We start from the raw sequence: 20440 nt of genomic DNA, 5'->3' as shown, positions 1-20440 counted from the left end.
TCACACAAAAACTTTTATTCAGAAAATTTCGGAAAAACCTTTACTTAAAATGTTCTGTAGCAATCAAAAAGTTAAGTAGGAAAAGAAAAATTTCAGCTTGATTAATGGTTATTGATTCTGCTCGTTTTACTTCATTGTTATCTGATAATATTGTTGTCAATCCAGCATTTAAGATAATTGAATTGTTGTTTGACAGCAAGATGGTCTCGAATTTGTTCACGACATTCTAATTTTTACACATTTTCTTAGATCAAATGTTAGACGTATATGTACAAATTCATTTTCATATAAGTTTATTAAATTCTAGCAACGAGTGACTAAAAACTTGATATCTGCTTATTGTGAAACAAATCTGCTTTGGAGAAGTTGTCAATCAAAATAAGACGCCATGAGGTTTGGCTTGGATGTCCATTGTCTGCTGATATTTTATGGTATTTCATGATTTTATGATTACTTTTTTACTAATTGCGATAATATGGGGTCAATTGTACAGTATAAGTGCCTTAGATTTTATCTCATCGATTTATCTTATCTTACAACTGATCTTTACTTACAAAGTACCTCTACTTGCACTTTCAAAGTGGTGTTTAATTGCACTATCGTATATACGTGAGAAGGTAGGAAAAATTCTTAGCTGTACTTCAAGTTCTTATGTCGCTCGTTTGTTGTGGTTGAAGGCGATAACTTCAATTATTGCCGCATTACTTTGTTGTCGGTCGTTCTACCTGCGCGTGTGTTGATCTTCATATTAAATCTTGTTGTTAGAGTTATTGAAGCGTTGCAAACATTTTCCATGCGAATTATCAGCGTTATGTCTGAAACCATGAACCTGAAATCATGTCTGTCTGTTGTTGATCTTTAATTAAACTTATGGAACCATCTCGTTCTCGCTTTACTCGTTCTCTTCATGATTGGTCGTCGCTGGTCGATTATCATGTAACGTAGAACGCTTTAATTTAAAAGATGACTTAATTTCTATTACTTGTAACGGAGAATATTGGTCGGTGACGACTTTAATCAAACGTAACACTACATTTTTTTTATTATATCTATTGCGCAGTGTCGATTTTTCTCCCTGGAAAAAGGTTGAAACAGCAAAAAGAATCTTGTAGTTTAGAATCTTGTAGATTGATTGTTAGTAGATTGGTTGCCACTTTCCAAATTTATTCATTAATCACTATTTTTTTCACTACTTTCCACATTTATTCTTTCCATCAGAGCTTTGCACCCAACACTCGTCCCTTCAGGTTAATGAAAGTGTTTTAATGTATCTAGTAAAAATTGTGGTGCAATTCTTAGCTTTAGATTTAATCAATTAATAATTAACATTGTTGCTATTTACTTTCTTTGTTAAACAGTAGACCTCGTTTAATACTGGCACCTTCAAATAATTTAAACTTACATTTGTTAATTGTATTGAAGAGCTCTCACAGGTTTTTTATTTCTGTGACGCCCAAATTTCATCATTTTCACCACTTATTCCATCAAATGCACCACAAGCAATTGGCTCTGATGTTGACATCATTACAACTGTGACGACTACTTTGCCAACGAGCAGTGCTTCTATATCAGCATTATGGGAATTTAGTGGTGTGAGTAATGCTGTGTTATGATCAAGTAAATCTGTATAAAATTGTTGACTTTAATTATGTTTGTAGGAAACAGTTGGAGCTGCTTCAGTTAATAGCACTGGAGGAACAAGTGTAACTTTGAATCCTGGTTCAATCTATGCAAGCAGGATAGATATCAGGTAGGAATGACATCTATCAAACTTTTAATGATTTACCAACTTACATTAGTAGCCTGTTGTAGAATAAATTATGAATGGTAAGTAGCAACGTATAAATAGTTTTAATTTGACCAGCAGGATTAAGTTACAAGTTAATCATAAATTTGAGGAGTATTTTTTATGATTAGATATTTGTATTCCAATGTCATATTTCAGATAGGCCTAGGTATTTTTAATGATAAAATATTATAGATATTTTATTCTAATACAAAGTTATGTTTTAATACCAAGTTATATTCTAACACAAAGTTATAATCTAATACAACAACACACAAAGTTGTTGTTGCTTTTTCAGTTTTTTTTTCGGTTAACTCTAGCATAGAAACTCTTAATTGTATTTGTAGTACCGACCAATAGGTTAAAAGGCATAGAAATAACATTATGACAAAGCGTTTACATCATCCAAACGCAGGAAATGTTTGGTCTCTACAAATATTTAAAAATTATACATTTGCTATCAAGAAACCAAATAAATAATTTAACGCTTTTTGTCTTTTTATTTTGCCTCTGTTTAAACATTTTAAGAAAGATTTTGCAATTCTTGACTTTATTGTGCAGTTCAAGAATATTTGATTGTACTCGTGACAAATCAATCAATAGCAAATATAATTTTTCTGTTATTAAACCTCAATTTTCTAAACAAAAGTATCAAAATAGACGATAATATTGCCAGAATTGTTAAACAAATATTATAATTTAAATAAAGCATGTACGGTAACCGATGTATAATTACATCAAATCAACATGAATTTTTATAAACGAAAATAGACAAATAGACTCACAGTACGTGACCTACATTACGTCACTTGTAAAATATTACTTCTCTCGGTTCCCGGTTTAAATATATTAACTGGTGTTAAAATCATTCCTTAATCCAATTTCAAAAGCAATTGGTAAATGTAAAATATGCACAAATATGTTTCATAGAGTGACAAAGCTTTGTCTCAAAATATTCCAGTAAATTGCTCTAATTCTGCAGCGCAAAAACCCAATTTGTGTATTTTTAGTTCGGTTTCACCAACCGGGAATATGCCCCGTTGACGTCAATTTATTATAATTTAATAATGGATATTTAGAACCTTGTTTAGCTTGATATAAAGTCAATGGAAAGCGAAAGTGAGGCAGGAAAGTAACAGTTTTTAAACAAGTTTTTGAAATACATTCACAAATGAAACGAAATGAAACACATTATAAAAGTGGTTTAGCAAGTGGTTCTGTTTTTGCAGTGTTGGTATCTTTGCTTCAGACCAGTTCACAACCACTCTGACCATACGAGAGTTACTTGCCAGTGAAGATGGTTCAACTGTTAGGATCTCATATATTGATGTGGTTAATGCTCCACTTCAGTTAAGTATACAAGGTATAATTGTTTTAAAAGAGATTGATATTCGCAAGTGTTTTATCATAACAAGTAGATGTAGTAGAAACAAACAATTTCAATCAATTATTGTAAAATACCAAGCATATAGCTCACCCATGTATACGTTCTATCAGAGTTTCCACCCACGCTGTTTCAATCTGTATTTTAATTTTGCTAGAATCATTTTACTCATTAAACTTACATGAAACATGTGGTTTTCAAATGTAATTTCAACTTAGTGGATCGTGTAATGTATCTCGTGTGTAAAGTGCCTTGAAAGCGAATTAGTAAAATTACAACAAAAAGGCACAGTATGACTTTTGTTTTCACACAAACAAATCAAACTCTCATTCTCAAGTGAGTTTACACAAACACGCATGTTAATTTATATGAAATTTGAAGTATGAGATCGGTATGTAAGTTCTTAGCTTCTGTATATTCTCAGAATGTCTATCATCCCTTCCTTATGGTGTTGTGATTACGTCATCATCTCGACCTTATCGGTACCAAGCCACTGGAATGTTCAGTTGCTCGACAGGAGATTTGTTTTACATGAATGGAACTGCACTGCCATCTAGTGATACAACATGCTTAGCAAATGCCGAGTGGAGTGGTCAGGACAATTTACAATGTTGGTCAGGTAAGTTGGCAGATCTATTGTTATCTGTATCTTGTGAGAAATCATACCAATTGGTAACCATAGTATTTCCAAAATATCTTGCAATCCATTGCTCAACTCGTCTTTACTTATTTGTACTTGACAATACGTAATACACGTATTGCCAAAAAAACTGAGCTGTAACGTTTACATTTAAAATTTGCAGCTCCTGACGTGATGTTAAATGGTGATTTCAACATTATTGAGTTTAATGACATCACACTGACTTGTGATTATGATGACACTGTCATACCCAGTTGGACATTTTCAATATATTATTTTGATAATGTAGGATACACATTAAAAAATGTAACAAGCGGTCATTAAAAATTTCTTTTGTCAAAATTTATTTGAAGGTTGGAAATTTGATAATTTGAAATTTTCACAATTAACAACTCGTTGAGAATTAATGTAAACATTGCCTTAAATTTAAAACGATTTTAAAGTTGTTGAATTTGTTAAAGGAAGATGCATTCACGCTTCAGATACAAAGAAAAGATCACATGAAGCCAATATCATGCCAAGCTATAACTCCGTATACAGAAATATACAACAGCACTGGCCGGCCTTTGACTGAAACTGTAAATGTGTTGTGTAAGTATCAATACAACTTTGCATCATTGTTAGTATCTGCGTCAAACATCGTGTGGTTTCTTAGCGAGCAACTGAAACCTTTAAATTTATTGATCCCTTCCTAGCTGCTTATGGTTCCATTATGTTTAGAGTATTCATTTGTGAATTGTAAAGTGTTTAGTATAAATATCTTGACTAATTGTTAACAGATGGTCCAACTTGTGCAACAAGTCATATGTTTGCATCAAAATACTTCGTGAAAATGGGAGACGATGAATATCTTCTTCGATCGGATGAAAACCTGACATTAGTTTGTTCAAGTGATGCAAATCCTGCAGCATCGTGCATATGGACAGTTTGTGGCAAAAGTTGTGAGAATATCTCATCAACACATACAACTGATTGCAACATGGATTACCATCTTAGCACAAACAGCTCAACCTCTTGCATTGCTACCAATGATTATGGTTTTGCTTCAAGCAAGATGCAAAAAGTTACCATTGTACCTTTGACAAGTAAGTCAAAACAATCCAAATAACAGCATGCACTGTGCTTCATGAATAAACGTAAACATATTTATCAAATCTTGAATTGCAATCTTTTAAATGAAATTATTTGTTACAGGACCCGTTTTATTTGCCAACAAGCAAGATGAAATTTCTACGGTTACTAACACTGTGACATCACAAACTGGAAGCAACATAACACTTTCTTGCTCCATCTCATATGAAGACGAACTTGGAACAGAATTTGAAATAATTTTACCAAACGGCACTATCGTCAAACAACCTATGCTTGAAGTGGCTTCCTTGACAACTGCTGATGCAGGAAACTACACTTGCGTTACAAATGACTTGTTCGGAAGCTTTGATGCATCAGTGTATGTGGACGTGCAATGTAAGTTAAAATATATTCGTAATAAAACCGAATACTCGGATTTCTAAATTTATAATGTTACTTTTTACCAACCAAGAATTCACAAAACTTACATTTCCAATCGCAAAGTGTAAGATTACTGCTTGGTGCTCTTATTATTGACTGGTACTTGCATTCAGTCTTATTGTTGCCATCAGATGCTCCATACCAACCCACACCGACATCATGTACTTGGGTCATTGAAGAAACTGGGTTCTGTATAATTAGTTTTAAATCCAACCCAGGAATGGAATTTGTCTCCTTGGATATAAATGGTAAGAGGTGTTATAATTGAAGCTGTTTTGGCTTAATCTGATTTTTGTCACACTTGGTATTTCTGTAACATATTTTATGCCAACTGTTGTAGAACAACCAGCCTTAAATGATGGTGCAAATGATGTTTTCAGCAACGGAGATAAACAGCAATATATATTCACCAAAAATAAGGTGATTCTGTTCTAAAACTCCACCATACATGCGGAGTACATAACAAGCACTATACAAGCATTTGTGTTGTTAACGCAAGTCACAGCTGTTGTAAAAAGACATGTTATCGCATATTAATGTGTAATGTTAAAGTAATTACTTACTTCAAATGCCAGGTGACATCCAATGACGAAGGAACTTACAATCTTATACTGAGCTCTCTCCTTCCACCATACAACTATTTAATAGAGTTTGACGTCACTGTTGTCAACATCGATCAATTTCCAACTCCAGATAACACAGGAGCAATTGTTGGTGGAACCGTTGCCGCTGTTGCTCTCATCTGCATTACAGTTGTGCTCGCACTGTATGTTACAAGGAGGCCACAAACACCAAAAGCTAAAGGTTTGAAAATACACTGAATGCACAGTAATTTCTATTTTTGCCCAATGCATGAAATTAAGGACATAATAAAGTTATATAAAACTCCACTTGAAAATACATAAATATTTTCTAAAAAAAACATGAATTCTAAGTCAAACTTTTTTACATTTCTTTTAGATAGATTAAACACTTCACACAACACAAAACCACATTCTGGTGAGTTAAACACAGCGATGTATTTATTGACAGTAAAAAGAATTATGAAAAAACGAAAAGTTTTCCATCTATTACGATTATTATTTACTTTTGCTCCACATATTTTGCTTAATAATTGTAATGAATTTGAATTTGCTTTTCAGTGCATGAGGAATATGTTGAATTCGACGACCACGTACGAAGCAATGCAAAGGTGACTTTAATATTGACATTATGTTGCATTTATTGCGAAAGATTTAATTTGAAATAGGTAACGTTGCAATACTAAAACAAACAATTACATTCGTACAGAGGAAAATATTCAGAAGCATGAATAAGCAAATTATATTTTCTTAAATCCACTCTCACTGTTCGATTTGTCGTATTTTTCATTCGTGGTTTATATAAAAGAAGTAAAGCGTGTGTACATATATTTAAATAAATTCATCATTTGCAGACACAAGAAACAAACGCAACTTATGAAAACCTGGAGAAGCTTGAGGAAGGTATCTCAGAACATTGTGTTAAGATAAACGTGAAGGTTTTCAAACAGCTACAAAGTATAAGTTATAAGTTCATTGCAAAACTAGTTCACGCTGTTGCAATAAAACATGATGTCTATTAATAAAGACGTAAAATATTAATTTGTAAAATATTTCATAAAGATACTTTCTCTGTCATTCTTTTAAAGCTCAGATTTATGTTAACAGACAAAAATGGCTACTTGGAAGTGAACGTTGGTGATCGACAAACTACGGTTCGTTTCTAAAATTGTTAATTTTTTCTGTTTGCATTTTGTCTGTGTTGTAATTTAGAAAATATGCAGGTAAAGTCTGAATTAATTTTATATAATTTGACAAATACAAAATTACGATATTTTTGAAATTATTTGTAACTTATAACATTATTGTGTTGTTGAGTATAACATCATCATCGTCAAACTAAAATCATCATAACATTGTGTTGGTATGTACTATATAGCTTCATTCTACAACATTATTGAGGTTACAATATTACACGTCAATCAAAGTTTAGGTTATAAGACAAGTACGAATGACGTCAGCAGTATCATCAGTCGTTTGATTAATAACGATTCAATTTCTTGTTTAAGGCTGCAAATTATGAAAATACCAGAGGAGAACAAAATTATGAAATCATTGAAGGACTTTATGATGGAGAAATATAGAACATTGATGGAAAATCATTTAAAAAATCATCTTTTTATAACGTATATTTTGTTGAAAAAGCACTTTCATGGCTCGTACTGAAATATAGGACCTTTGGGCATGAACGACATGAGCAGACTATTAGTATGATTATAAAAGTGTGTAGCGGTCAACGTTTCAACGTAGAATCAGTTCCACTTGCATTGCTATGAACCTTGCCAATTTGCTCTGGTTATCTCATCTTACTGTAGTTAGCATTATCTTCTGCTACTGCGTGGGTTTGGAAACTGACGTAGTAAGAATAATCATCACAATTTTGAATCCAGTTATGAGCGGATATTTTCTTTGACTCCATGATTGAAAGCATGTTGAGAAGCTGACATGCTCTGATTTGAAACAATATTGTTCTAGTATCAATGTAATTTAACTATCTATTGTATTGGACCAATAAACAAATTTGAATATTCGAAGAAGTTCTCTAACGATATGTAATAAGCACTGTAGACAATAAATCGGAGTCTCTCGAAGGCTTCGGGTCGTTAAACTATTATTGTTAAAGACGCCAATGTAAGTGCAGACGTATAGTTTAACCGTAGGTGGTGTAGGAGGAAACAAACAGAGATATCATACAAGGAAGTGATTAAGAGATAAGTGACGATTGTCTCTGAGCTAATAGTTACAAATTATTCAAAAAACAAAACAAATGAAGATAGCTTGGTGAATGACTTCATTAAGATTTGTTGGAAGTCTTTCTTGCTGAATGTTGAGAAATGAAGGATTTTCAAATAGTTCTCAACTGATTGTAACAAATACTTAGTTGCCGTAGAAATGTAAAACGGATTTCAGTTAATATTTTAGCATATGTTTTTTTGTTTAGTCTTTTAGTTTTCCAATATTTCAACACATTTCGTTGTGAAACAACGAATGTTCAAGATATAATTATATAAGTTTGGTCAGCATACATAAACGGAATTTAAAATGAAAGTGGTTTGCAGTAAGTCGTTCGCTTCTATGTATGTGGAGACAGTTGACGTTTCATAGTGACTGAAAATAAAGCTTTGTCAACTTTGTAGCTAAAACAACTTATTAGCCTGGCTTCGTAACTGACTAATCTCAAAATAGTTCGTCTGTCGCTTTGGCAAAAAAGGTCAAACGGAAAAGCTGAACTTTCTGCAACAGTCATAAAGTACGTCTAATTATTTTTCGCTGGTTGGTGCCCTCAGGTTACTTCCATGTTTGGTGTAAACTCGTGATTTTTCTATTCCATGTTCGTTTGCCATTCTTTGCCATTCTTTGCTACTTATTTAACGTATGAGCGAGGATAGCTTATTACTGTAGCAGCAGCCTTTTGGAGTCAGGAGTCAGATCTACTTACCAGAGCAACCTGACAACTTACCTCGCCATATTTTAAGCACAAACCTCAATTAATCAAGTTTAATTATTACAAATGCGTTAAATATAAATTAGCATGTGTCTATGTTAAACCTATCCAAATTGGTAGATCTTTAACTCACCATCCAGAACATAAAAGTCACCCCTTCCAAATTGTGGAAAAAAGCTCATAAGATTTGGTGGCTTATAGGATCAAAATCACTCGAGCATAACAATTTTCATTTTGATATTCTGAATGGTGATTGGTGAGTAGAAAGGCTTTAACTTATCTAAATTTGTATAATATGCTCATTGCTCCTTTATTTTAGATAAACTAAACACATTCTGTATCACCGAAAACTAATTTGGCAAAACTTTGTTTTTGAACTTTTTACGTCCTTACAACGTTCAAAAGCTTAAAACTCCACTTAAGAAACAAAAGCACTATATTAGGGATTTTACCCAAGCCAAAACCTTAGATTTATAGTGCGGTTTAACAATAGAAATGTGTTTTGTTTGATTTTCTTGTAAGTAAAACGTCAGCAAACGTTTTTTTAAACAATTTTCCAGTTGTATTGTTATGAAAAGTTGTTCTTTCTTTTCTTCAGAAATAGTTGCACACTTTATAGCCTGCAATGTACGACCATACTTGGTTAGGTTGTTGGGTTTTCATCGTTTTCCTCTTTAAGGGAATCCCCAAGTTAAATTTGTTTTTCCATGTAAAAACATTGGGCCCAATGCTCAGTGGAAAATGGACAGAATGTTAAAATTTGAGGTGGAGCAGGTTACAATTATACAGTACGGAAATTTTGAACAAGAACTCGTTCGTGCAAAGACATGATGGCGTGCACTGAAACTTTAATTCTTAGTTTTATTTAATTATAATTTGAACGTTCAAACAAACAGTTTTTCTTTGCTTATTTATAATAATTAGGCAAAGAGATGAAAAATTTTGGCGCACACTTTGATGAATCTTATGCGTGCAGGTGCCACAGTTTGCACTATGGGGCAAGGCTAACACTTTCGATGCATATTACAATATGACAGTTTTTTTCAGTTACTGTATTATTTGTGTGAAGTATTACACAACGAACACATCTGTCATAAAGACCGCGTATGCTGGCGGTTGTTTTTACAATATGAGCGAGGACGATTGATGGTTGATAATTTGTTTTACTTCTGCTTCCATGATATGAGTTTCATTTCTCAAACGTTGTGACTATGCTGTTAGTTGCTTGATTCTGTCTATACAAACTACTAAATTATAAAGTTCCATTTTTATTTATTATCAGACACAAAGGCTTTCACTTTCAGGCAAAACTTACTAAATGTTACATTGCGCGGTAGTAACAAGTGAAATCGATAACGTAAAAAAGAGCTGATGGCAACACAAGAGTATATATAGAGCACACCAGCGAGGTAATTTATCTGACGTCATTGCGCAGTCTTAACAAGTGAGTAAGAAAAGTAACAACTCATGACTCATGATGTAACCGTCACAACAACAAACACCCAATGGTCAACTTGTTGGTTGTTGTCATTTTTGTTACAGAGCAGGATGTTGAATGAGGTTGAAGTTGAAGATTATTTTTTCAAAAGACTGACCTCATAGCTAATGTATCACCCCTATAGAACTGGTTATTAAACTTGAATTTTGCCATATAAGCATACATTAGTCATCCAGTTGCTTTATTAGCAAAGGTGGACAATACAGCTGTACTATAGCACCACATTACTGTACTGCAATACTTTTTCAGTACCAATATCGGTACTGTTGGTACTTTTAGAAAAAAGCACCGAATTCATTTTTTCAAGAAATATAAGTCAGTCCAGATGCTCGTTACTTTTAAATTGATTACTTCAAGGTTTTGAGAGATAAGATTTTTAAAGTTTATTTGCATTATTTTACAATTTTAATTACACTTTTTTCCAACACCAGTATCGTTACCGACGGTACTTTTAAAGTACCGACTGCCCACCTCTGTTTATTACTTAGTTTGTTCCAGGACTTAGAAAAAATGAAAAAGTCTAGAAAAGTATAAATTCTTTTCTTTATAAGCCACATTGACAAAATAATTAATAGCAAGAATGTTTCCAGGAAGTGCTAAGCATGAGTCAGCATGACTTGCGCTAAGGCTCAATGTTAAAATTATATAACAATTGATCATCACGGCTTTATGATCATTAATCTCATTGAACTTAATTTTATGGTCGTTTGAGAAACAACTCATCATCAAATAAACACAAGCACATCCTTCACAATAGCCAAATTCAACATGCACTGATATTTGTTCAAATGAAAATTATTTCAGCAATCAAAATTTTCCACATAATTAACAACTTTATTGTGTATGGAAAATTTTTATTGCAAATGTATTTCACACTTTTCCTCATAATCAACAAGATCTATTGAGATTTAGTAAATGGCTGCCATTCAGTATTTTTGTAGACAGTAGGCCTACTATTTAAGAGAATAATATTTTGTTTCCAAGCAAGACGTTTTCAGTTTAGCGTTTTTATTTAGTGTACCACATTATTTTCAGTAGTTTCCATAATGCACTTTTTTAGATTAAATTATGTATATAAGCTTATATATTGTTATTAGAGCACTTCATTTTTGAATAATTTTTGTGTATTTTAAGTTTTAAGAACCACTGAAAATCAACAACTTAATATCTGCTTATAACAAATTTGTCCATCTGAAGGAGAAACCATGAAATTGAAATTGGATCGTCGTTGTCTGCTGATAATATGTGGTTTGTACATTTGTTTGCATGTTTGTGTAAATTATTGCGTTGTCTAGGAGGTTTCTATTTTATGAGAATCTGCTTGTTTGCAACATCGCTAAAGAGCATCTTATACAATTAATCGTTCAACGTTGCTAAAAAGCCTGTTATATACTGTAATCATGGTAAGTTTTAAGGATAGTTTGGTTGTGATACACGGGAGTATTGGAGTTAAACCTTTGAAGTGAGGGAATGTCCACAAATATGTTGGCTTTAATTTCAAAAATAGTTATCAGAAATATGAAAATAAAAATAACAAGAAATACTGTAAATATAAAAATAGTTTTTTTTAACGTCACAATTAAAAAAGCAATAGGTATGATTTGGGTGTTTTGATCAAGTATGGATAGAATTTTTCCTGTGGCAGACAAATAAACAGTAATAGGTGTAATTATACCATACTTAAGTGTATAACAGGAATATTTTGCATTGAATACGCTTAATGTAGCTTACTGTTGATTTATTTGTACTGGTTAATGTAAAAGCTATCCTTCACTTCAGTGCTGCTGACTTTATCATGCTCCGGTACTGGAAACTGCAGTAAAAACAAAATGCTTTACAAATTTATGTGCTGTTGTCTGTGACATTCTTACAATGAAAATAAACATTACTCGTTACTAATCACCTATCTATGGAAATGTATTCTATCCCAAACGAGTTAGCTAGCCTATCATACCTAATACAATCTGCAGTCATCAAGCATATTGTTTTTACATTGTGATGTCATAATCATTCTCCACCATAATAGGAAGCCTAATTTGCCACACAATTTTGGCAATAATTGTTTAACCACTACACGTACATTATTAAAATTCCTTTCATCAGCATATTTACTAGAAACGGATTTTTGGTTTACAGCCAATTTGTTTTTGGACTTGCCTCTCCCTTTAAACCCATCCTTGCCCGGAGCCATTCAAGGCAGAAAATTACCTTTATCTTTTGAACTGAGCTACTCCTGACTGTTTGAGACGGGGGTTAATCGCACCCTCCACTAAGTCCTATCCTGCTTCGTAAAGTAAATTGCTAAAGTAAACCAGAAGCTAAAATGAAGTTTTAAATGAAATTCGGTTAAAGTCTTGTTAAGAAATCAAAAGGCGAGAAATCCTAATTTTGCGAAACATTTTTAACCAGGTGTTTTAAGAGCAGCAGCAATCACAACAATCAGCATTGATCCTCCAAACAATCCATTGGCAACTGGTTTCAACAATCTCATTGTAACTGCTCAGTTTCCAATACCAACTGATTTAGGTGATTCGTGTTATTGGCTCTATGGAGGAGAGCTGGACAGTAGAGATGGTACTATTTACTCCACTAATGACTGTGACCCTTCACCTTCAAATCTAAATCGCAGCATCACTTGCACTGAACAAACATTAGATGGAACAAGTCATGTAGTTACAACACTGACAATCACTCAACCACTTGTTGCTGGGAATATAACTTTTGAAGTGAGATGCTATCATGCAACCAACTTACCAACTCCTGTCAATAGAACTGTGCAAGGTAAGTTTTATGATTTATCTATAAATATACAATTTAAGTACTTAGACTGCATTTGAGTCAAACTGCAGCCGTAATGGACACACCATGCATGATTGTTGTCATAATTCGTTATCTTACCTATTTTGAAAGTGTTAATGTTGTTTTATATTAAACCATTAGAATGGCAAAAAAATAGCTCAAAATTGGTTTCAAGTGTTTCAAATTGGATCACTTGAAAACTGCTAAGTGCATGAAACTGTTGGTCAATTAATCAGTTGGACAATTAATTTGACAACAAAATGCAACAGTGTTAGTTGGAAAATTAAGTTTACTTGAATTGTTGTATGCATTTATTTGGAGTAGAATGTAGAAATTTAAAGTGAGTTTGGTATTAAAATAAAGAAAATATATATATATGATATAGTAGTAAACAATAAAATACAGGCTATAGTATATATATATACGGTATATTCCATATACAGTACAGTATTCAGTTTATAGTTCCATTTATGTGGTGCAACATACTGTAAGTGCATACAGTACAACAAAATACAGTTGTCGTTATATTTATATGGTGAATTATACTGTATGTGCAGTAAATTTGAAGTTATTTTGGTATTCTCAGATTGTCCATCTTCTTTTCCTTATGGTGTTGTGATTACGTCATCATCTCGAACATACCAAGCCAGTGGAATGTTCAGTTGTCCGTCAGGAGATTTGTTTTACTTTAATGGAACTGCACCGCCATCTGGTGACACAGTATGTCTAGTCAATGCAGAATGGAAGGGACAAGAAAAATTACAATGTTGGAAAGGTTATTATTTCTGTTTGATATGCTAAATCATTTTCACTAGCTAAAAACTTGTAAAATGAGTTTTTTCGTTCATAAACGTATTTTTGTTTAGCTTCCGACGCTTCAATAACTGGAAACTTGATCGTTCCTGAAGGAGACTCTATAAGCCTGGCATGCAATTTTGATGATACCATTATTCCTAAAGCAACGTCTTCGATATTTTATTTTGATAAAATTGGATATTTAATAACAAAAGTAAATTATATGAAAACTTACTCTGTTCGTATATAGCATGACATTTTAGTTTGACTAATTTTAGTAACTTTAGTTCGACTAACTAACAAAAATATGTTTGCCTCTCCCAAATTAGAGATTTATATTTAACTTCAAGAGTAAATTCCAGATTGCTGCAACGAGTTGATGCTTGCGCAGTTTTTGTAATTTCTGCATTTTGATGTAATTACGTAGGATGAAATGTTTCAACTCAAACTAGAAAAGGAAGACAACATGAAACCCATATCATGTCAAGTGGTGACGTCATATACGCAGATTTACAATAACACCGGACGATCCAGGGTAGAGCATGTTAACGTACAATGTAAGAAATAGATTTTACGCAAAACATATCGTGGTTGTAGTTATTGGTGTGTTTAGTTTTTGTGAAATAACAATTTTCATATTTTGAAAGTTAAAAAATAAAATGCAAACTTGTTAAAAAAATAGTTCCAAATTTTTATTCTCAAACATTAAAGACAGTTTCAAAATTCATTCCTTCTTAGATGGTCCTTACCAAGTTGTGAACAGTTCTTGTAGTTGGACAATTGATACAACAGAAGTTTGTGACATTTCGTTTTTTTCAAACCCAGAAATGAAGTTTGTTTCTTTGTCAGTAAATGGTTGGTTTTTGGCTGTTAGTTTTATTCTTATTGCTCGTGGAAACAACTGTAAATATTATCGTTAATTTAAAGGACCAATGACAACATTATTGGGTATTTGATATTTTATGTTGTTTATGTGATATTTGTTTATTAAGTGTTGTTGTTAAGTTTGAAGCATCAGTCACATATGACATTTCAATTATGCAGATAAAGCGGTCTCTAATGATGGAAAAGATATTGTCTTCAGCAACGGCTATGAACAACACTATTTGTATACAAGAAATCAGGTAAGGGTAATACATTAAAGTAAGTGCATTACATTTGACAATATACTGCACACCACGCAATATCCTACTACACTACGCAATATATACCAAACTATTTATCATCCGGGTTGAAATTTTTGAAATGTTCCAAATGATAAAGCGATGCACGAAACTAAGCTGAAGATAAACTAACTTCACAGGTGACATCAAGTGATGAGGGAACTTACAAGCTTACTTTGAGCCATCTACTTCCGCCATACAACTACTCAATAGAGTTTGACATCACTGTTGTCAACATCGATCAACTTCCAACTCCAGATAACACAGGAGCAATTGTCGGAGGAACCGTTGCCGCTGTTGCTCTCATCTGCATTACAGTTGTGCTCGCACTGTATGTTACAAGGAGGCAACAAACACCAAATGGAAAAGGTAACACAAGTTACCTCAAAGTAATAATCATGGTTGTAGTTTGGCGTTATATTTAATTGAATAACACTTGACATGTTTTGTTCAACTCAATCTGACATGTATAGGGCGCAGTTGTGACAAATTACAATTCTAAATTTTTCAGTTCATGTTAAAACTTTGTTTCATTCTTTTAAGGCACACCGAGGATGTCACCTGTCACAGCACCCGAAATGTGTGAGTCGGATGATTTTAACACTATGATAAAATAACAAAGTCATATTTTCAACAAATAGCAATCACGGAGACACTTTTACTTCATTGCACACATTGTATAATCTCGTAAAACAGTGAACTGATTGATTGAAATTGAAATGATTTATAAAATTGAACTTTCTTTGAATTTTTCTGCTTTAGCAAATGAGACGTACGTTGAGTTTGACAATACGACACAAAGCAATGCAAAGGTAACTATTCGTTAAGATTGGGATTGAAATTATCTTTTACATTTGTTGTTCTTAGTTAAGCGCCAAACTTGAATGTGAGCTTCCCTCAGTGATAATTATTTGTACAAAGTCAAAGAACAAACGAAGTTTATGTATATAAATGTATATAAATATATCATATTCCATTATAAGACCGAATAATTTCATTATCAGTAATATCAAGTGTCATTTAATTCTGAACTTTTTAGACATCAAATTATGAAAACCCAAGTGGAGGACAAGACTATGAAACCATCCAAGGCCCGTATAGAAGGGAAATCTAAACCTGCAATGGTAAAATATTTTAAGAAAACCTGTCTTTATGACGTGACACAAACGTTGTTCAAAAGGAAAGAAACAAATCTCTTATTGTTAGAACGGACGTAACGTATTTGGACATGAACTACATCAACACAGTATATATCTATTTAACCGTATATTAGTCACGTTTTCGAGCTATGATCCGTTCTAAAGGCATTTTACCATTCGGATTAAAGGCAAATGTTTGCTTGTTTTTTCATTATCATTCATTTCAACTATTTTTCTACTTACTAGTTATTATGATTCATCTCTCGGTTACTCTAATCACATATTAAAAGTTTAGTTATTTGACTTGCATGATAAAAATAAAAGTTATACACCATAAAGCCAACGAAGTTGTTGTTAAAAATGTTAAGACTTTTTCTTGACCAAACAGCGCTAGGAATTAGCTTGAATATTGAATATTAAACAATGTAAGCATCAACTTCCAGCATTTTGTTAACTACAGAAACAAGTTTTTATTAATAAACGAGTTTAAGGCAATTTATTTACGAGTTATTAGTAATTTACTTAACAAACCATGAGTTACATTCCCTGATAAAATGCTATAACTACACTACCCTTCTTCAACATGAATCGAAACTCGAAACAGTAGAACTGTAGTGGCCTGGGAGGCATTTTTAATACCTTTATATCATTCGTGGGAAAGTGTTTGCCAGTTATTTATTGAAGTATTGTTTATTGATGAAACTGCAATTGTCGCTTAATATTTGGAAACTTTCTCTAAATAACTTCATGTGAAAGCGCCGTTTAGTACGCTACCAGGTGATTTCATAACATCCGAGTTTTAACTGAAAATAATCCCCATTGCCAACGCTTTATTTTATCGTTCGCGCATTCTGAAATATTTGTGTATATTGTGTTGAATATTTCCGCTCACATCGCTCCGCTTTATAAACTCGAGCTGATACGCGAGTAACCGCTCAGACAGAGATATAGAATCGTACGAACGTATTACGTTAGTCGTATTAATTGTAATCTGTTAGACTTGTTTTAAATGGTAAATGCTAAGTTGTGATTGTGTCATATTCGGAACCTGTACAGTTCCTACAATAAAGGACCGTTTCTGATAAACTGTATCTGTAATATCGTAAGAGCTTTCGGTTATTAAACGTTAGGTTAGAGAATTCTAACCGCACGCAACCACGGAGTCAGATCATTAATTCGGCAGGTAAATTAAGTCCGAATATCATACGTTAAGATTAAGACTGATAAACAGTGCAAGACCTCTGCAGAACTATAAAACCCCTCAACTAAGTTATTTACAGTTTATTGCAGAACTTAGCTAATATATTGTCCAGAATTGATTCGGTCATTGAATTACTGTTGTCGGCCAGAACAGACTAGAACATGGGCCGCAAATTTATTTCATTCTGCCTCACGGTAAAGCAGTTACAAGTTTTATTTTTGTACAAACAGATTAAAAGTTGTCAAAATAAAGTGAGCAATCTCAATCTTGTATCCATATAAAACTGGGACAATTCGAAACCAAGCATACTAGATTCTTAGCATCAAATAGGTTCAGTAAATTAGTTCTATAAATTTCCGAAGTTCGTGAACGAAAAACTAATTAATTGAAAGCATTACATAACAAAATTGCATTCATTTTCACCGAAATGAATTGTAGCGGTCTGTCGAGTTCTTACTGTGAGTCGAACTATATTTAGCCAGGAAGTCAGTTGACTACAGATTTCTTCATAATTACCTCTAAGAGTTGTGGTGTATTTGCCTCATGAGACAGGCGACGGACCAAAGGAAAATGTGACTGATCTAAGGTTTAATGCGAAAGGTTTGTCAATTGAAGCCAGACATCACATGTGAATAACTACTAAATAAGCTCGCCGCAAACTATTTAACTTTAAATTACATTTGGTTGTATTTCCAGCTCAAATGGAAGACACATGGTGAGCTCCTTAGAATTTCTGTTAAACTTTACCTGTATTTAAATTTAACCTTCTGCAAAGCTTACATGTCAAATTGCATCGATTTATTGAAGTTAACAGTAACATTTGATACACTTAAAAAAAGCTAAAAGCAAAACATATATAAAACGATTTAGGATTTATTTTATAAATACCTCTTCCAGTAGCTTGTGGATTAAAGTGAACCCTATATAGTCAAGCTATGATTAGATAAACAAAGTTTAACTTTCGGGATTTAAACATTCTTTAGCATTGCCGTAAGGAGGACGGTCTTTACTATCTTGTAACGTTTCATTTAATGAAACTAAAACTTTTGCTCTTGTTACGTCATTACTAAAACGTGGCAATAAACCAATTAGAAAACCTGACACGTTGTAAAGATGAACCGCTCTGATAGTATTGAAAATGAAGTCTGAAGGCGATGAGATGAAGTAATTGTGTTTGGTATCGCGATTAATCATTTGTTAAAACAAAATTAACTAAACAGTAGTGTTAAATTAAGAATTTTATATCTTTTATTCATATAACAATATAATCTTGATGTTCCTCTATTTTCCATCTACAGTATGCTAGACTTAAAGAGCGCGTACCACAAGGTACAATTAGCGCCTAACGATAAGATTTTACCGCATTTGAAGATAGTGGTAAATTGCACCAGTTTCGTCGAATGCCGTTCAGCCTAACTAACAGCAGTACGATGTTTTCAAAGAATAATGAACGAGCTTGTATCAACCAACAATCGCCGCGGGACTTTTTTGTTTATCTCGACAATATAAGCATCGGGGATAATACGCAGCAAGAACATGACATTGATTTACGCAGGTTCCTAGAGGTGGCTGAAGAAGCCCATTTAACTTTTATGACGACAAATATGTTTTTTCTACTGATTCCATTGACTTGTTGAGCTACCGAATCAACAAGGGCGTCTTCAACCAGATCCAAATCGTGTTGAGCCTGTAATGCAACTTCCTGTTCCAAACGACTTGAAGGCTTTGAGGAAAGCTTTAGACATGTTTGTTATTATGCTCAATGAGTCTCAAAATATTCTGATAAGGTGCAGCCCTTGGTCCAGGCCATTAGTTTTCTCTTAAGCAAGGTATCAAGAAACGCGTTTTTCGAACTAAACCACTACCTGGCGCAAACGGCCTTGCAAAACATTGAGGAAAATGCTCCGATTATTATCGAAACAGATGCTTCGGATGTGGCATTTTCGGCAACTCTTAAGCAAAAAAATAAACCAGCTTCATTTTACTCTAGAACACTTCGTCAACACGAGCGGCACCAACCAGCCATAGAGAAAGAAGCCACCGCCATCATCATCACTTCTAGCTGGGTCGGTAATTCACTTTGTTTACGAAGTTGCTGGATTCTAAATAAGCCGTAAATGTTGAGAATACAGAGCAGCTAAATATTAAGATTGTGTTTCATTTTTCATGTAGAACATGTTTCATCGTAGAATCAGTTCCACTTGCATTGCTATGAACCTGCCAATCTTTATGATGTACATTTTGTTGAAAAAGCAATTTCATAGCTCAGACTGAAATATAGGAAATTTGGACATGAACGACATGAGCAGACTATTAGTATGATTATAAAAGTGTGTAGTGGTCAATGTTTCAACGTCGAATTATTTCCACTTGCATTGCTATGAACCTTGCCAATATGCTCTGGTTATCTCATCTTACTCTAGTTAGCCTTATCTTTTGCCACTGCGTGGGTTTGAAAGCTGACGTAGAGAGAATCATTTATCAACATTTTGAATCCGATTATGAGCGGACATTTTCTTTTGACTCCGTGATTGACAGCATGTTCAGAAGCTCACATGCTCTGATTTGAAACAATATTGTTCTATTATCAATTTATTTTAACTATCTAGTATATTGGACCAATAAACACATTTGGATATTCAAAGCAGCGGTCTGACGACTTATAATAGGCGCTGTAGACAATAAATCGGCGTCTCTTAAAGGACGTTCGGGCTAAACCAAATAGCTCTTTGTTCAAGTTAATCGATAACACAATATGCAATAACCTGCCAACCTCAGATCGTTCAACTCGACGTAAGTGGGGAGTGGCAAACTCTGCGACCAAACCGCAAACCATGTCATTTCTGAGTCACTGAGTGCAACATGTATCATGCCAAGTCCACTGCCTGCACGTTTTAAACCGCACATGACAAACTAATAGCAAGATTACTGCCAAGATGTTTAATACAAGTTGCCAAAAACATTTGGCTCAAACGATAACGGCCGCACTATAGTTGTA

At 33.4% G+C, this 20440-nt stretch overlaps 4 protein-coding genes across 4 annotated transcripts in view; all 4 read left to right on the top strand.

Annotated features, from left to right (window-relative positions):
• The window catches only part of LOC143445778 (uncharacterized), a 69978-nt gene that overhangs the window by 16787 nt on the left and 32751 nt on the right, over positions 1 to 20440 (top strand). The window lies entirely within an intron of this gene.
• LOC143446492 (uncharacterized) lies at positions 3463 to 7585 on the top strand. The gene is made up of 14 exons (XM_076946143.1): positions 3463 to 3506; positions 3578 to 3789; positions 3974 to 4116; positions 4272 to 4401; positions 4590 to 4895; positions 5005 to 5277; positions 5436 to 5570; positions 5663 to 5742; positions 5898 to 6126; positions 6283 to 6321; positions 6465 to 6514; positions 6758 to 6806; positions 7011 to 7057; positions 7412 to 7585. Exons 1-14 carry the CDS (start codon positions 3463 to 3465, stop codon positions 7484 to 7486), a joined length of 1812 nt encoding a protein of 603 aa, XP_076802258.1. The 3' UTR covers positions 7487 to 7585.
• On the top strand, positions 12681 to 14189 carry LOC143446487 (uncharacterized). The gene is made up of 4 exons (XM_076946132.1): positions 12681 to 12690; positions 12755 to 13126; positions 13731 to 13919; positions 14011 to 14189. Exons 1-4 carry the CDS (start codon positions 12681 to 12683, stop codon positions 14187 to 14189), a joined length of 750 nt encoding a protein of 249 aa, XP_076802247.1.
• LOC143445782 (uncharacterized) lies at positions 14372 to 16545 on the top strand. Its single transcript, XM_076945101.1, has 6 exons — positions 14372 to 14496; positions 14678 to 14794; positions 14984 to 15063; positions 15243 to 15471; positions 15646 to 15914; positions 16142 to 16545. The coding sequence occupies exons 1-5, from the start codon at positions 14373 to 14375 to the stop codon at positions 15717 to 15719; spliced, it is 624 nt and encodes a 207-aa protein (XP_076801216.1). The 5' UTR covers position 14372; the 3' UTR covers positions 15720 to 15914; positions 16142 to 16545.

This window comes from Clavelina lepadiformis, chromosome 2 (genome assembly GCF_947623445.1).
Source record: "Clavelina lepadiformis chromosome 2, kaClaLepa1.1, whole genome shotgun sequence".
NCBI classification, from domain to species: domain Eukaryota; kingdom Metazoa; phylum Chordata; class Ascidiacea; order Aplousobranchia; family Clavelinidae; genus Clavelina; species Clavelina lepadiformis.
Note: the sequence above shows the minus strand (reverse complement) of the source record. Positions and strands in the feature narration are given on the sequence as shown.

Excerpts from the sequence above, each read along its gene's own strand:
- LOC143446487 (XM_076946132.1), top strand. Across the intron at positions 13,127-13,730 it reads TGTCAATAGAACTGTGCAAG|ATTGTCCATCTTCTTTTCCT; the intron begins GTAAGTTTTATG and ends TGGTATTCTCAG. Across the intron at positions 13,920-14,010 it reads AAAATTACAATGTTGGAAAG|CTTCCGACGCTTCAATAACT; the intron begins GTTATTATTTCT and ends ATTTTTGTTTAG.
- LOC143445782 (XM_076945101.1), top strand. The coding sequence starts at position 14,373 with ATGTTTCAACTCAAACTAGAAAAGGAAGACAACATGAAACCCATATCA. Across the intron at positions 14,497-14,677 it reads AGAGCATGTTAACGTACAAT|ATGGTCCTTACCAAGTTGTG; the intron begins GTAAGAAATAGA and ends ATTCCTTCTTAG. Across the intron at positions 14,795-14,983 it reads TGTTTCTTTGTCAGTAAATG|ATAAAGCGGTCTCTAATGAT; the intron begins GTTGGTTTTTGG and ends TCAATTATGCAG.
- LOC143446492 (XM_076946143.1), top strand. The coding sequence starts at position 3,463 with ATGACTTTTGTTTTCACACAAACAAATCAAACTCTCATTCTCAA. Across the intron at positions 4,402-4,589 it reads TGAAACTGTAAATGTGTTGT|ATGGTCCAACTTGTGCAACA; the intron begins GTAAGTATCAAT and ends AATTGTTAACAG. Across the intron at positions 5,743-5,897 it reads ATATATTCACCAAAAATAAG|GTGACATCCAATGACGAAGG; the intron begins GTGATTCTGTTC and ends TTCAAATGCCAG.